The sequence below is a fragment of the Perca fluviatilis genome, chromosome 6 (assembly GCF_010015445.1).
Source record: "Perca fluviatilis chromosome 6, GENO_Pfluv_1.0, whole genome shotgun sequence".
NCBI classification, from domain to species: Eukaryota; Metazoa; Chordata; class Actinopteri; order Perciformes; family Percidae; genus Perca; species Perca fluviatilis.
Genome location: NC_053117.1, coordinates 1833458 through 1852037, shown reverse-complemented (window position 1 = coordinate 1852037; position 18580 = coordinate 1833458). Strand labels below are relative to the sequence as shown.

The window sequence follows — 18580 nt, the reverse complement described above, 5'->3', positions numbered from 1 at the left end:
TACCAACCCTTGACGCTGAACTTTTTAAATCTATCTTCATTTGCCTGGAAATGTTTGGATATTGTACAGTCTCAATGTTTTAAAGGCTATAAGCTTGGAGTGGTATTCAGCTGTAACTAGCTGCCTGGAGGCCCGGGCCAAGTGTCACGGAGTGGCGCAATAATAGCTGATCTACAGTTAACGTAACGCGCCCCCCTCCCTCATCTCCTCTGTCAGGGGCTTCGAAGGGGAAAGGGTGGCCTCCAGAGGATCCACATGAGAGTAGAGCAAGATGGATCATCATGTGCAATGAAAGGCCGGATAAGCATCTGGTGAGGGAAACAGAGACATTCCCATAGAGACCCCCACCTTCCCTTTCCATACCCAACCACAGAGTAAAATAAAATAAACCAAACCATCCTGAGCTTGGCTTGCCATGACACAGGCTGGCGGTAACCTAAGCCCTAACCCCCACCCATCCACAAACTCTGCCACAACTCTTTAAATAAAGTTTTACCGCGCTACTCTAATTAGTCCAGATGTTTTAATGCTTGAAGAGAGCGCACACTGTAAAAAATATCCATAAAACACCGCCGCGTGTATTGAGCTTATGGTGAGTGGAGGGATCTTGATTTATGCTTGTAAGCAGCTAAGCGCCTCTCAATCATTCACAAGATTCAGCTCTAAGGTTGAACTGGATAGCCAGCTTTATTTTGGTCTCCTATTGCTATTAGGGTCAGTGTTGTATAAAGTACTAGAAAGCAATACTTGAGTAAAAGTATCGTACTAGAAAAAGACTTTGGTAGAAGTGAAAGTTACCCTTTAGAATATTACTTAAGTAAAAGTCTTAAAGTATCGGATATAACGCGTAATTTGGTATCAAAAGTAATTTTCTGATATTTAATGTACTTAAGTATTTGAAGTCAAAGTAAAGTTTTATTTTTTTTTAAAGCAAGCGGTTAGAACTTTTATTGTGGCTTTCTTATAGTAAAGCATAAAGCATATTCAGGGTTCCTCATATCCTCTTCTTAATCTCACTCATCAAATCAAAATCACATTCTTTCTAGGACTTTTCAGGCACAATTATCAAAGAACAAACAGCATATTTTTAGAGGTGACATCAATGTACAGAAACATTTCTTGCAACACGGGTGTATGACGTTATCTTCACCACTACCCTGCTCACCGAGTTCACCACTATCGCCAGGGTGGTCGTGAGGGGTCTCAACATAAAAAAATCCCCACTGGCCCCTCGGGCTAGTAGATCAGAGTTTGCTTGGCCCCTTCTACATTTTACTGGCCCTGGAAGAAATATCATAGGTGTGATTGGAAAAGGACAAAAAGCAGGAAAATATACGCTGCACCTATGCTTTAGAAAAAATGGTTCTAACCCAGCTAGCCACTGCCACTGGATGTTGTGCCATTAGGAGCAAAGCTAGACCAGGGGTCATCTACTACATTTTTCCAAGGGCCAGAATTGTTTTAAGCAGACATTCCAGGGGCCGGACTTTCAAATAAAGAAAATTAAATTATACCTAATACCATCATCTTGTTTGGTATTTTCACTTTCTTACTAAATTGCGACGCTATATTTTTACATTAGTAAGCAAACCCCTAAAACATGGAAAATCCATAATGATAACTAGATAGGCTACTTAACTCGAAAATGATCTCAGATTAGTCCTGTATCCTAATTTGAAAGAAGACAATTCTTTGCTAAATAATACAACCGGCAACATCGCCAAGAATGAAGAACGTCATCTCGCGTATTATTAAGTACAGCCACATGTATTTGTTTTGGTCTTAAAATACATCCATAGGTTTTACCGCCCGGCGGCGGAGAGGATGGCTCGCTTAGACAGCAGCTACGCTTACAAGAGTTTGTCCAAAGTTCAAGATTGGTTGCAAATTAAGATAAACCGTACTAGCACAAACTGACATCTTTCATTTTAGCTCGCTTGTAAAGTCGCTGTTTGCAGAGTAGAGCTGTGTTTGCACAGCCGCGGACGAGTGGGCAGCGCAGACTGAGATATGGTTTCCTAGTGTTTCTGCCTGTAGAACAGGTACGTGGGTTATTGATAAGTATTGGCTCTTTAATCGTGGAGGTTTTATTGTAGGCTACCTACTTACAGTAACGAGTGTAGCGTTAGTTCATCTGCCTATCGCGGTAAATAATCCTCGGTAACGCTTTCCAGTCAGTACTATGTGCTGCGTGAAGTAACGCACACACCAGTGACTGTGGTTGCAACCAGCCCTACATACCTGCTTTACTGGCCCCGGCCATCGGGCCATTGCTTATGTCGGGCCTGGTCGCTTCACGATAACGGGAAGTCCTCCCAGTAGGTGCTCAGGCTTCCACGTTTTGCGGTTTCAGGCGTCCTCCTCCTTTAGCAACAAACAAGCGCTTGAAATAGAGACGCGGGCGGGCGGAGCGCGTGTAATGCAATCTAGGAGCAGTGATTCGCCAAACCTCCCTTATTGCAGTCGCACACATTTCTTCTAATTTTATTTTTTTGTAACGAGTAACGAAGATGCTTAGTGGAAATATAACGGAGTAAAAGTATACATTTTATCTAGGAAATGTAGTGGAGTAAAAGTGAAAGTTGACATAAATTTAAATAGCAAAGTAAAGTACAGATACGTGAAATTTCTACTTAAGTACAGTAACAAAGTATTTGTACATTACAACACTGAATTAGGTAAAATACCCAGATTAATAATATACTAAGTCGTTTTTATTAACAAATAGCAATGTACAAATAGGCCTGTCGCGATAGTCAATAAATCGAGTTATCGCACGATAAAAAAAAATGAGCTCGATAATTTTTCCGGCCGCGATAATTTCCATTTGCATGCTTGTTTGTTTTCCCCGCCTCCCTCTCTACCAAAGAGACTCGGGAGGGACCACTCTCGGTCCTTGAAGCGAACGAGGAGTGAACCCTCTTGTCAGTCGCATGGTTCTTTGTGGGGGCGGACTGTGGACAGAGAGAACAGAGACAGACCAAACGGTAGTTGAGAGTTGGAGCAGGGTTTCCGCAGCACTTTGCAGTTAAGGCGCCAAAAGAAAGTAGGCCTATATGGCGCCATCACCCGTGTTATTTGCGCCTCTGCCTCCCTTTCAATCCAAAACCACACAGCTGACAACCTGCAGGTGGAGACTGTGGAGACGGGCTCGACATACACGCCGCTGTGGACTCGCCAGTCTCGCAAACCGGTTTCGAGGAAAGTGGCTCCATGTGTCCGGCAATGCACAGAACATTAACGGTACAAGTTTCCAGCTGTCCGCAGAACACGGAGGTTGGAAAGTATGTCAGAGTTGTTCCTTTTTTTTTTTTTTTTTTTTTTTTTTGTGTGTGTGTGTGTGTGTGTGTGTGTGTGTGTGTGTGTGTGTGTGTGTGTGTGTGTGTGTGTGTGTGTGGGGGGGGGGGGGTGTGTGTGTGTTGTTGTGTCGTGTTGTGCGCCTCACAAAGCCCGGACCTGAAGAGGAGCAGAAGCCGCACCTTCGCCAAAAATGAAGACTGAAAACAGAACTATTTTGGGTACATTTACTCGCCATGTGGCAGATAGCCATACAGATAGATTTAATTTATTAATTATATATTATTTAAATTTAATATTTAGAGTTAAATAATTGTAAAATGTAGTACAGAGTCTCTAGTCTGAGAACTTGTGTCACAAACGGCAATTCCACAACTGTACATCAGCGTGAAAGACGACATACTAAAGGAGATCAAAGACATATTCTGGATATTTAAAATGTCTTCCAGTTCCAGTGTTAAATATTATTTAGAAATAAAAGTGTATTGATCTTTGAAAAGGTGTACCTGTATTATTATGCCATTATCATTATATTAGATGCAAATGGTCTCTCGATGACAATATTATCGCTTATCGTAAATAATTTCTGGGACAATTTATCGTCCAGCAAAATTTGTTATCGGGACAGGCCTTATGTACAAAGCATTCAAGTAGCAGGCGCCCCATTTTTATCTTGGACTGTACAAATATATATATATATATATATATATATATATATATATATATATATATATATATATATATATATATATATATATATATATATATATAATTAAGTATAATGAACAGAATGTTAACATAACAGCATGCACGGTGGAGGAGGGATTCGGGTGAAAAAAAAGAGCGAGCTCGACCATGCAGTTTCTCTACTAAACATGGCAGGTGGCCAAAAGGGGAGACAGCGCAGCAGGGATATGAGTGGTTTAGCAGTCACAAAATCTCCACCATTATCCTCCTCCCCCAGGGAGGTGGTTATTTATAGCCTCACATATTTTTAACCTACTTTTCTCCTAAATAATAAATTAAGAAAAAAAAAAAAGAGAAAGAATGCAGCTGCATTAAGGAGTGCGTATTCAGAATTGCGGCACATTGAGCAAGAACAGCTACAGAACTTGAATGCAGCGATTACAACACTCCAAAGTCTGTTTAAGACTTTATTGCACTGATGCCAACTGGAGCCTGGCAGGGAAAGTCACATTGGAAAACCACACAAGAACATTTCGAACAAGCCAAAACACTGCCACTAAGAAAATTCAACCAGGGTGCCAGCACTGGCAAAGACTGAGACATGATCACAAGCATGATGGATACACGGTAGTTCTTTTAGGCTTTTTAGAACTGCCTGGTTAAAAAATATGTCCAGAATGCACATGCATGACATCACAAAGTGGCATCTACTCAACTTTCTTCACCGTTACACATTGTCTTTTCTTATAGGTTGTGCACAAAATAACCTCAATCTCATGAAAAAGAACTTTGAAGTACCTAAATCATCACTACAAATACTTCTAAAAGGGTGGGTCATATTAAGCTGCATGCCAAGCAGTACTTAACAGAGCAGGAAGGCTAAAGAGACTGCAATACCCATTCTGCTGGGATTGCCACTTTCTTATCACAACGTGAATGAAAAAATTTAAATACAATCTGTGACTAGACAGATTGTTTTTTTTTTGCCTAATTAGGTATTTTGTAATCAAATTTGCAAAGCCTGGGCGCCCAGATAGCTCAGTTGGTAAAGCGGGCACCCATATACAGTACAGGCCAAAAGTTTGGACACACCTTCTCATTCAATGAGTTTCCTTTATTTTCATGACTATTTACATTGTAGATTCTCACTGAAGGCATCAAAACTATGAATGAACACATATGGAATTATGTACTTAACAAAAAAGTGTGAAATAACTGAAAACATGTCTTATATTCTAGTTTCTTCAAAGTAGCCACCATTTGCTCTTATTACTGCATTGCACACTCTTGGCATTCTCTTGATGAGCTTCAAGAGGTAGTCACCTGAAATGGTTTTCCAACAGTCTTGAAGGAGTTCCCAGAGATGCTTAGCACTTGTTGGCCCTTTTGCCTTCACTCTGCGGTCCAGCTCACCACAAACCATCTCGACTGGGTTCAGGTCCGGTGACTGTGGAGGCCAGGTCATCTGGCGCAGCACTCCATCATTCTCCTTCTTGGTCAAATAGCCCTTACACAGCCTGGAGGTGTGTTTGGGGTCATTGTCCTGTTGAAAAATAAATGATGGTCCAACTAAACGCAAACCGGATGAGATGGCATGTCGCTGCAGGATGCTGTGGTAGCCATGCTGGTTCAGTATGCCTTCAATTTTGAATAAATCCCCAACAGTGTCACCAGCAAAGCACCCCCACACCCATCACACCTCTCCTCCTCCATGCTTCACGGTGGGAAACCAGGCATGTAGAATCCATGCGTTCACCTTTTCTTTGGGTCGCAGACAAAGACACGGCGGTTGGAACCAAAGATCTCAAATTTGGACTCATCAGACCAAAGCACAGATTTCCACTGGTCTAATGTCCATTCCTTGTGTTTCTTGGCCCAAACAAATCTCTTCTGCTTGTTGCCCTCTCCTTAGCAGTGGTTTCCTAGCAGCTATTTGACCATGAAGGCCTGATTCGTTGTCTCCTCTTAACAGTTGTTCTAGAGATGTGTCTGCTGCTAGAACTGTGTGTGGCATTCATCTGGTCTCTAATCTGAGCTGCTGTTAACTTGCGATATTTTTGAGGCTGGTGACTCGGATGAACTTATCCTCAGCAGCAGAGGTGACCCTTTGGTCTTTCTTTCCTGGGCGCGGTCCTCTCATGTGAGCCAGTTTCGTGTAGCGCTTGATGGTTTTTGGGACTGCACTTTGGGGACACATTCAAAGTTATCGCAATTTTGCGGACTGACTGACCATCATTTGTTAAAGTAATGATGGCCACTCGTTTCTCTTTACTTAGCTGATTGGTTCTTGCCATAATATGAATTCTAACAGTTGTCCAATAGGGCTGTCGGCTGTGTATCAACCTGACTTCTGCACAACACAACTGATGGTCCCAACCCCATTAATAAGGGAAAAAATTCCACTAATTAACCCTGACAAGGCACACCTGTAAAGTGAAAACCATTTCAGGTGACTACCTCATGAAGCTCATTGAGAGAACACCAAGGGTTTGCAGCGCTATCAAAAAAGCAAAGGGTGGCTACTTTGAGGAATCTAAAATATAAGACATGTTTTCAGTTGTTTCACACTTTTTTGTTAAGTACATAATTCCATATGTGTTCATTCATAGTTTTGATGCCTTCAGTGAGAATCTACAATGTAAATAGTCATGAAAATAAAGAAAACACATTGAATGAGAAGGTGTGTCCAAACTTTTGGCCTGTACTTTATAGAGGTTAAGTCCTCGACGCAGTGGGTCCGGGTTCGACTCCGACCCTTTGCTGCATGTCATTCCCCCCTCTCTCTCCCCTTTCATGTCTTCAACGGTCCTCTCAAGGCCAAAAAATGCGCCTTTCTGGTGCATACCAACAACGAATCAGCAAATGAAATCTTAGGCGGGAACATAAATCAATTTCAAAGCCGGATGCATCTACAGCAGAGACACCAGAACTTCTCCACAGGGAAACCAAATACATCTTAAAATCAGGTAGCTCAACGGGAAAACCTGAGATCGCATCAGTGCGCAATCTCTAAACACAAAGCAAGCCAATATAATCCCAAAGTTATGACCAGATCCATAGGTGTGCAGACCTGTTTCTTGCGAAGCTTGCAGATCTGCTGCTCCACCATGGTGATCTCCCTGTCCACGCGGTCCATGTTCTGGATCAGCTCCTCCTTGGAGAAGCGAGCCGGCACCAGATCCAAGTCAGGGTCCATGTGGACCGGGCTCACGGGGGAGATTGGCTCCAGCTTCCCCATTCCACTTCCACGCTCCTACAGAAGCACAACAGATAGAAAAGTGGCAAGCTTAGATATAAAAGCTGGGTATAATATTTTGATCAACTTTACACTCTAGCAAAAGTCAACACACATTAAACTCATGCAAATGAAGCCTGAATGGAGTGGGAAGAATGAGGACAAAGAGGAATATATCAAAAAGGAACTTCATGTGGTAAGACAAGTCTATGTGATGTTTGGATACTACTGATTATAGACGGCAGGTCGGGTAAGGTCAAGGTATCTGACATACAACAGAGCATGAAGACCGTCTTGATATGGCTTGACCATCTCAGAAGAACATTGCACTTCTCTCTATCCTCTTGAAAACATAGTCTGTGTATCCTTTGGGAAGGTAACACATGCCAGTAATTAAATCCTCTGGGTAATGAAAGCCAGCGTAGCGTCTCGGTGTCACTAGACCACACTAATGAATACGAGGTCACAGCCTCCCCTTGCCAGGATTATGCACAAGAGCACTGGCAGCTGGCTCGGTTTAAGACTTTGTTTGAAATGTGAATAACTCGCTTTTAAGGACACAGGGAGGAAATCTGAATCATCAAATATAGGAGGTACTTATTAGTCATGTCTTCTGGCAGACAAATGGATGGAAATGGTGTGCGTCTGTCAGTCACACAATACACAGTGTGGCTCATCAACTGAGCAGCTCTACTGATGACAGAGTAGAGAGAAGCAATCAATCAAACAACTGCTAATCTTCTAAGTCAGCGGATACATTCTGTGAGTATACACTCATAATATAAACCCCTCTATAGTACAGTGGTGGACCATCCCTGATCTAAAGAATAGAATAATTCATTTTTAAATGGATACTGTGCTTTAGTTCATCTCAAAAGTTGCTCAATGGAAGAGGATTGGTACCAGAGGATTGAGATGAGGGCTGCATCTTTATTTTATTATTTTTTTTTTTTTTTGGATTGATCGGTCAATTATTACCTTGATTAATCCAGGGGTTTAAGTGGGATTTGGCAGGTGGGGTAACCCAAGATCCACAACACCGATTTCCATTCATATATTTAAAACTTGTCCTTTCAATAACAGTTACTTCAACCACATTGTTGCATTAATTTAATCCACCACACAGCACTTAAAGTGATGGTTTGGAGTAATTCACCCTAGGGTCCTTTGCACCATGACCTCGAGCCAAACATTGGGAGAGTTAGCTAGAGTAGCGTTATCAGCTGAATAGCTTAGCGCAGGGGCTAATGGACCCACGTTTGTATCTTGTAAGTTACCCCACTAATAATGCCCGAAATGATACCAAACGTCTACAAGTAGTACAAATAGGTTATGCTTAGGGCTGGGCGATAAAACGATAACGATATGTATCGCGATAGACACCTAATCAATATCAATAGAAAATGCGTTCGATAAAACGTTCGATAACTTGTTTTTCTTCTTCGGAAGAAACCAGAAGTTGCGAAGCAAGTTTGGTTGCATGAACAAAGGCACTCACTCTCTGGTAACCTAGCAACGTAGGGAGTGACACTCTAACAGCCAATCATGTAACAGTATCATGTTTGCGTCCACATCGCTGTCTCGTGTTGGATTCTACAATAACAGAACCGGGGCGTGTAGCGATAAGTGGAAAGTGAGTGCCGGAGCGAAGCGAGGAAATTGTTGATAAAACATGAAAAGTCAGTATGGCAGTTTTGGGGATTTTATAAGTCTGACCGTCGTCCCCACCAACACTACCGCAGAAACTTGTTTTACCACCTTAGCCGCGCGCACACTTTGGAGCACAGCCGTGTATTCGCCAGCAACGTCCAACAACATCTGCAGCTGCTACAACGCCGAAGCAGCAGACCACCATGGAGAGGTACTCTGCATCAGCGCTTATAAACAACGCTACAAAGAAATAACGGAGGCAGACGGCTGAGCACTGTCCAGAAGCCAGGTTACCAACCTAGCACTAAACCTGCAGAAAATAGTTCTTCTCAGGTTTCAGGTTTCTCTATGTTTATATTTAACACTTTGCACCATTTTATTACACCTTATTAAGCAATTCGTACTTATTCTTTCTTCACTGTGATTTTAGACTTATGTTTACATTTTAATTTTGATTTCCATGGTTGTGTTGACATTTCTGCTTTTATAACTGAGGGGATTATAATCAGAGGAAGGTTAAGTTTAAAATAAAAATGTTTAAATTTAATATATTTTTCTCCTGGTCCTTATTTTAAATAGGTCATAAAAAATATCAATAATTATCGATATAGACCGATATGAAACACTTATATCGTGATACAGTTTTCAGCCATATCGCCCAGCCCTAGTTATGCTCTCATAAAACGATGGATTGGAAAGTTTGTAAGTACACCAGAAGTGTATGAACACTTGCCTGCTCTCCTCAGCTCTCTGTTGCTGCTGCTGCTGCTACCTGCAGTTAGACGAGTGCTTAGGGCCGTCTACAAATTACTACACCGAAAATGAGTTACAACAAAAATATTTATTAATTCAATGATTAAATAAGGTAATGTCTCCAAACTTACCTCAATTATTACTTGTCTCCTGCTAGTTATACTACAGCACTTACTTTAAAAAATCTCTTTTCGATGTTGTAATTTGTAGACGGCCCTAAGCACTCGTCTTACTGCAGCAGCAACAACAGCAGAGAGCAGAAGCCAGCAGGCAAGTGTTATTTACATAAACTTCTGGTATACTTACAAACTTTCCAATCCATCGTTTTATGAGTGCATAACCTATTTGTACTACTTGTAGACGTTTGGCATCATTTCGGTCATTATTAGTGGGGTAATTTACGAGATACAAACGTGGGTCCGTAGCCCCCGCGCTAAGCTATTCAGCTGATAACGCTACTCTACGCTAACTCTCCCAATGTTAGACCCAGGTGAAAAAAGCTTCTGGGTGGGTGTTTGGCTCGAGGTCATGGTGCAAAGGACCCTAGGGTGAATTACTCCGAACCATCACTTTAAAGAAAACTTGATTTTAAAAAAGGTAGTTTGCCTGTTACTCCCTTGTTAGTGTTCTATTGAAAATTCAATAAAAACATTGTAAAAAAAACAAACAAAAAACACCGGGGCTACATTAACTTCCAGCAAACTTCACGGACAACGATGAGGGCAAAACAGTTTGACATATCTGTATATAATATATACATATATATGTTGTAAACGAATATTCTTCGCTCTAGCTCCGCTAAAAACACAGAACATCGCTCATTACAGAGTTTGTAACCAGTAGGCTACACAACGAAAGATCTTTATATCACCTGTTCAACTGAGTTTACCTGTTTAGATAATTATTATTAGGATTATTACAGATGCTGTATCAGCACTTTACACCTCAGCCAAGTGTAAAAAATGTTTTGCGATATTTCTATTGCTTTAAATAGTAAATCCTTTTACCAATTACTTATCTGTCAATCTTATCAACTAATCGCTTAAAGCTTTAATTGAGATGACCAGGTCATTATTTTCATTTCACCTGAATGTCTCGCGGATTTATCCCTGGGACCAGTCTTTGGCTTCAGGAGGCATTTCTCTTTGTTCAAAAAGTAAATTTGCCTTCTTCTTTAGGAATAAAACCATGAATTTTACGCTTATTACAATGTTAACATATGTGTTAAATGCTCCCAAACATTACACTGGTACAGTTGTAACAACAAATGATGCGTTTGTCATCTCATGTTGTTTATATCACAGTCAACCATGGAATTCATCGAACCAGACAACTTTTTTTTCCCCCAGTCATCACCAGTCCAGTTGCCTTCAGTGGTTTACCATTTACCAGCACACATCAAAATATTTTTTTCAAAATCTGGTAGATCATGCTTTAAGCCAATTCTCAGTAATCCGCTCACATGCAAAGCGCAAGAGTGGAAGTGGAGCTGCTGTCACATGCAGCCGCTACGTAACGACGCCGCGCAAAAAATAGTATTGTCTGCAGGGCAGGATCTATCTTTTCCTGATCAGTGAATGCGCCGCTTCCCCCACTTTCTGCATGTATGCGATTATCCTTGAGTTATAGCCACAACAGTCATAAATGATTGCATGTGTGATCCAGCTTGAGTTTTGTTCTGCGTTATTTTCAAACGTCTGAAATGAAGGTTATGTAAGTGAGCTAATCTGGACAAGGCAGGCTGCGTTATAACCCCACAGACTGCGGTGATTGAAAATGTCAGTGCCAGGGGATGTCGAGGGGCTGTCCTAGATCAAGAAGCCCAAGTTTGCCAAAGCTAGTTAGTCACATAAAGTCACCATAAATAAATACAAAAAAGGAAAATAGCTCCAAGGATGGCTCGACTTTGTCTAAAACAAGGTCCTTGAGTGCAACAACAGCACTACCTTCCTGACATGTGTTACAGCTCAGCATGCCAGAAATTTCTCTCAGGGGACAAAAGCATGGTGATAAAAAAAACATAATTGCACAACCTGTGTGCATTACAATCTCACAGATTACAAAGAAGATTCAGAACCTAATCTTAAAAAAAAAGAAAAATATCATCATTGAATGGTGTACAGTAATTTTGGGAGGGGGTGTGTTTAATAGTGCAGGAGATAGATAGATAGATAGATAGATAGATAGATAGATAGATAGATAGATAGATAGATAGATAGATAGATAGATAGATAGATAGATAGATAGATAGATAGATAGATAAAACTTAAATTCCTTTCATTCTTGCCTTTGTTGCTGCAGTTTTCTATAGGTAATGGCATTTCTTTTTTTTTTTTACTGTTGTGTTGTCCTTTGTTCTGCTGAAAACTCAAGGACAGTTAAGTGTCGCAAATGTTTAAAGAGCGTGTTTAACCATGAGATGAGGGATTTGATGGTATGAAAAATCTATGAAGCCAAAAGTAGCCCGTCCCCTGGTTTTGTGCCCTACATTGTCCTCTGTTCCTGTCAACAGTACAGCAGCACATCAACAGCTTCTACACCTGTGACATACGTGTGAAAAGGTCACAGGCCAATAGCTAAGCCCTTGGCCCAGCACAGTTTTCTTCTTGTATGCCCTCGACGACCCGGGTGACATTTAGAACGTTCCGCTGCATGATGTCTCGGGCTGTGCATGTGCGCTGGTTTTGTTAATTACCTCTGGGTCTTGTAGCGTTCTTTGTAAATGTGTTCCGCTTAGTAAACACCAGCCTAGGTGATTCATGTAGTCTTAGGAGAATACATTCGACACAACGGTCAACTAAAACCGATGACATGCCGCGTTATGCTACCAACCTTTGCAACATATGTTGCTGTTGCTTTTAGGTTTAGTTCTTTTGAGCCAAAGACTGGTTGTGAAGACATGTCAATTCTACAGTATGTCAAGTTAATAAATGTGGATTACTGCTGCTCAATGGGTGTGGTCTTAAATGCTGGGCTGCAACTATGGGTTATTTTCAGTAATCTGCAACCATTATTGTGAAGATAATTGAAGTAATCTGATAGAAAGAGAAAATGAGAGAAATCAAATGGGCCAGAATACGCAAAACCAATTTATCTCGCGTAAGTATAATACTGGCAATGACAGCCCAGTCTATTTATCGGTCTGGCTCTAATCGCGAAGGAGGAGCAGCTAACTTACATAGATCCATTCAGATGGGCCGCCAACAGAGGTTTGACCGGAATCACTGTTAAAGTCTGAATGGGGAACTTCCTCTCTTTATATCAAAGAAAAATGGGAAAAAGAGTTGAAGGAGCAAATAACTGAGGAAGAATGGTTTAATAGTTGTAAAACGCAGTGCACGGCCACTAGCTCCAGGATTTGGAGCGACTTCAATTGGAAAAATATGGTCAGATTTTTTATAACCTCCAAACAATAGGGAAGGAAATCTGGTAACCAGCAACCAGCTGCTGGAGAATGTGTGGACACATGGATGTAGCCCATATGCATATTTTTGGTCTTGCCAAAAGAGAATAGGATATTGGGATAAAATATGGCGGGGTGAAGAAAAATTATAGGATACGTAGATACTCCAAGTCTTGTAAGATACTTTATCTTGGGGAAATCTGACACAAGACATAACTCAAAAAGGGAGGATGAGTATCTTGTTAAAGCAGAAAAGCATAAACTGTACACATAAACTATGATTACAAGAGACACAATTTCAGGAAAAAGGACAGATTATAGAACACAGCAAGAGGACACCACCATCACCACTGGACAAGAAGAACACGGATATGTGAATAATTTATTTGTGGAGTATGTAAAACCCGACACTGTAACTGTTGACAGAAAATTTCAATAAAAATAAGTTATAAAAAAAAAAAAAGTCTGAATGGGGTACTAGTCAACTTTGTCACATGTGGATGTCCACAATGGTAAACTATCACAGATAGCACTTGGTTACTCTTTTGGAGCCATATAAGGCAAGTGTGACATGCATGGAAAAAGTTTGAGAGCACCAGTGTAAAAAAGGACACTTCCAAGTCCCTCATTCAAATCTGATCCTATTTCCCTTTTATAAACCACAAAATCAAGAAAACTGCAATGGTGTACAGCAAACAAAATGTTGCTTTGTCCTTCTCTTGATTCAGTCCATGTGAGTCGTGATACAAGCATCAGCTTTGTCTGACGCTACTGGCCTACTGCCCTTTCTTGTTTGTCTCCTTTGGTTCTCTCTCCTCCCTTTCACTTTCCATCTGTGCCTCTCTACACTTGCCTCTTTGCCTTATTTTCACTTGCATTTTTCCCTCCATGCCCACTATCATTTGGTGCACTTGGCTCCGGCAAGTGAATGCATCTGACGGGACTTCATATAATGGGTTTACAGCCCTCTGTGCTCTTGGAGGGGAATTACTGGCATTCCTGAATATTTCCTCTGCTAGCTTAAAGTCAATGTTTTTTGTTTTTCCCTCTACCCTCCTGCTATTAGCCTTGGGGTATCCATTTACCATTCCACGGCTGTCTGCCCCCCTGGCAGTTTGAAGCACTCTGTGTAATGTCAGGAACACCCCTCCCATCAGCAGCGCTCTACACTGCAGCAAGTCCGCTTTGATGTGCGTTCACACAGTTTCATCCTCAGTCTTTTGAAAACGTAGGTCAGCTCTACTTATTTATTAATTGCTTTTTCACAACTCCCTTAGTCTTCCTACTGCTGCCCACAGAGCTCCAGCTCCTACAATCCAGAATCTCCTTCTACTACTTCTGTGGTGTCTAATATAAGCCTGGACTCTGAAGGAGGCTGGCAGGATTAATAAAAAAAAACTAAAGACTTAAAGAATAAAGTCGTGAAATTTGCCGTCACCTTTATATGCATTGTAGCGCGGTCCTCTTAGTCGATGGAGTCAACTAATCTGTCGCTTTTTGGTCTTAGTCAACTTTAGATCTCTTTAGTCCATTAGTCATGTTTTATGCTTTTTCATGCTGAATGACTCATTTCCAAGAAACGCACGTAGCACATCTCTGGTAAACAGAAGAATTAAAGTGGTGCTTTGGCTGCACTCTTTATGGAGAAACTCAGATTTTACAGATCTGTCGATTAAATCAACTAATTGGATTAGTCGGTAACAATTGTGTGAGTGTTAGTCGACTAAGAATTTCTTTAATTGAGCACAGCCCTAATGCATTGTAGGGCTGCAACGGATTCTTCGAATAACTCAATAATTGACGCAAAAAAAATCCTCAAAGGCAAAAAATTTGCCCCAAGCTTCGCTAAATCAATGTAATTAAGGTTGTACGGCTCACTGTGTTTCCACAACCGAGGATTATTACTAGCGACAAGAGGTTTGTGCTTCTGCAGACACAAGACTGACGCCCAGATTACAAAATGAAGGAAGACGAAAATAGCGAGGGTCTAAAAGGGAGTGACAGGCGCAAGACAACAACAGAAAGTTTGGGATCATTTTAAGCTGCAAAACATGCTGCTCCATCACCTCTGTAACAAACCTCCAGTGTACCTATCCATTCCACGGAAGCTAACCCGGCACAAGCGTAGCTAACGCCTGCTGCTCGTCCCAATCGGCTGTTTACTAACAACTAGCCTGCAGCATGCTATTTTGCTAATAGCGATGTTTTACACAACTAGCCTACAAACATGCTAGTCTGCTAATAGCCGCGTTTTTTACCAAGCTAAAACGAAAGCTGTCGGTTTGTAGTGTAACTTTTATTTTTTTTAGTTTGTTTCTATCTTTGAAATGTAGCTGCTGCCGGAGACGAACCGCCCCTCCCCCAGCATGGCTACTTAATATGCACGGAAAGACGTCATAATGCATTCTTTATTCTTTCTCCTCACCATAGATATAGCTATGCTCCCTCACTGTGTATTAGGCTTCTGAAAATGTGTCCCCCAGAACAGTGTAGTTGAGTAGCCCTGCTGTAAACCCTCTGGTCAGTGAACAGCTCTTTTGCATATCCAGTGCAAAGAGCCAGAGGCAAGAAGGGGAATTGGGTGAAAAATATTAACGCTTGGGCCACCAAAAATGTACTATTGTAATGTATTTCTTTTAAGGGTCTTGGAATTTGGCAATAAAAATTTTATAAGAAACCAGTCTTTTGTATATATACAAGCTTATGGTTCTTTTGTAAACAGCAATAATAAATATTTACTATTGCTGCCATTTACTAAGTATTTACTAAGTATTTCTTATCCGATTACTTGATTAATCGATGGAATAATCGGTAGAATATTCGATACTAAAACAATCGATAGCTGCAGCCCTAATGCATTGTGAATCATAATTTCTCAAAATCTTCTTGGTAAATGTCCAACTTGTGAGGGCACCAACAGTGATTTCCTAAGATACTGGTACATAAAGTATTTATTCTATATTTTGTCTACTTCAAAGCTAAACATAAAATTGCTCCGCTATGGTTAATGAAATGTTAATAGACCAAGCAATCAACATCGGGTTGATGGGTTGTTGCAATGTCTGGCTATGGAGAAACTTACATAGTGAGGGGGAAATACAACACTTTTGATAAGATTTGGAGCTCATTTATGAAATGTGTATGCATGTGAAGTGTATTGTATGCTGCAAAAAATACAACAAAATATTATCACCTTAAGTATATATACATTTTATACTTCATTGGCTGTCTGCTTGCGCGTGTGGCCCAGGTCAAGTATGGATTATTTTTCATTTGCTTGTTGACCATCTAGCTATAATCCCTCCAAGCTGTAAATATAACATACTGTAATTCATAATGACGACTGACCTTTCCCATATCCTCAGACCCTCCCATAGGCAATTGTGGCCGGTGGGATGAAGGCCTCATCATAGACTCTGGTCCCATCTCTAAACGAGGCCGTTTGATCTCTGCATACTCCACCTCTGATTGGCTGCTGGCCTCTGGCAGGTACATGTGCTCATAGCGAATATGCTGCTCTTGTCCTCTGCAAAATACAAATGTAGCATATTAGAGAAAAGTATGGAAAGCTACTTAAACACTTAGATAAAGAGAAAGCTACAGGCAACAGCTGTTGATATAGGGCTTGAGATGAGATTTTAATGCAATGGCTGGTAAAAAAAAACCCTCAAAGAACAGTAATTTCTTTGATATATTGGTGTCATGCTAAATGCACTTTAAAATCCATGAGTTATCATGTTTAGTTACATGCTAACAAGCATGTTAACATACCAAAGTTAGGAGAGACTTACAACTTCGATCAAAGTTGATAATTTAGGAGGGAGGGACTGCTCCAAAAGAAGAACGAACGGAGACAAGGAAAATGGGTGAAGTTTGACTATTAGATGCTAAAACAGACCTCCGTATTAGAAAATATACTTTTAAAGCATACTCAGGTAATAGCTGCAGCAAAAGGAGCAAGACCAATGAAATCAATGGACAAAATAAAAAAGCAGTTCAAATATAGGTGTTATCAGGTTGTGAATCATCTGAGATGTGAAGACATCAATAACATTGAGACAATATAGATTTTTTTGAGCGAGAGACAAGGCATGATGCAGGTTTTAAACATGATGGCAAATCCCATCAATACAGGCTACATGTAACCACACAAAGACACATTTGTACAAAAGCACAAGATGACCGGAGATCAGGCTAACCTAAATTAAAGTTGTGTTCAAGATACACACGCCAGCTGGCTTGATTTGATTCAAACAGAATCATCATAAAGTAATCACTGAAGACCATTTTCTGCAAAATGGGAACATGTAATGGGGTTCTTAGTAGTGGAAAGTGGAAAGAAAGGGAAGCTAGGACATTGGAAATGGTGACTCACTGTAACACTAGTATCTAATGGTTTTAAATCTAGCAGCATATGGTAGAGCGGCTCTTGTGTGAGGTTTTGCAGGCATTGCTAGGCAGTCAATGGCTACACACACACAGCCCAAAAAGTGCTTTGTTTAGACTTGCAATAGAGCTATGGCAGTCCCTATACAGTACCCCCAAAACTAGAACTGATCTGGATGGCCGGGAATGCTAACAATTACACTAACAGCCACCGGAGGAGGGGGGTGCACCATACTGTAATGTGATCCAGTCATGATCTGCTGCATGTGTGGTGCTAGTATAAAGCACATTCTGCATGTGTTCATCATTGGTGGGGATGGATAGCAACGTGCACCAGTAAAATGGACCCTTGGTCTGTAATCAAATGACTGAATGTTAACTGTTCTACCTACTTAGATTTTTTTCTTTTTTATTAGCCCACTTGTAAATGGCTCTCTGTTCTTTCTGAGGGAACAGTTTTCTCAAGTCTGCCCTGGGGGCAGATGCCAGAATGTCAGTGACTTTGCTGCCAGTGTCAAAATGGAAGTGGCTTCTGAAAAGAAGAGGGAAAACACAACCATAATTGCTGGTCGAGGCCCACAATGGCCTAGTGTGTGGTTTCTTTATGTGCCAAAGAGCATGGAGCCGGTCTCTGCCTAGTGGGGTGCTGGTGGGTTTGCGTAACAATCGAGACCATACTCCAACTAGACTGGAGATTTACATAAAGAGATATGTCATGTCACTTATGTAATATGCAGGGCTAAATCTGCATGTTAAAAGATGTCGTGGGGTGCTGAGGAAGGAAATGGATAGTGGATGCTTTGAGTGATGGCCTAAATAGCACCTGGAAAAATAGGGGCCAAAATGAATACCCAGATGGCATGTGACTACTCCCCCCTGAAAACATTTTACTCACTCAGTCGCACATTCAGTCGCACACTTCCTCATCTCCATAGAGGGGTTGGCACTATACATAACATCACATCATCAACCTCTAGCCCCCACCGTTCTCTTCCCTCCCCTCTTTTTTCTCCCTCTCCCCTCTTGTGAGCGTGCAGAATAATCTGCTCTCCGGGGGAGGATTTGTCTGGAGGAGATGAGATAGAGAGATGCATTGTGTATGTGTAGGAGACATTATTATTATTATTATTATTTCGGTTGGTTAGTTTTTTCTTTTTTTTCATTTTTTT

At 41.1% G+C, this 18580-nt stretch overlaps 1 protein-coding gene across 7 annotated transcripts in view; it reads right to left on the bottom strand.

Annotated features, from left to right (window-relative positions):
- ncor2 (nuclear receptor corepressor 2) overlaps positions 1 to 18580 on the bottom strand; it is a 144080-nt gene that overhangs the window by 96678 nt on the left and 28822 nt on the right. For all 7 annotated transcript variants that reach the window (XM_039804613.1, XM_039804617.1, XM_039804616.1 and 4 more), the window contains exons 4-5: positions 16374 to 16551; positions 7055 to 7237 (exon numbers count right to left, since the gene is read on the bottom strand). In XM_039804613.1, the coding sequence (XP_039660547.1) occupies positions 7055 to 7237; positions 16374 to 16551 (361 nt within the window). The remainder of the gene's footprint in view (positions 1 to 7054; positions 7238 to 16373; positions 16552 to 18580) is intronic.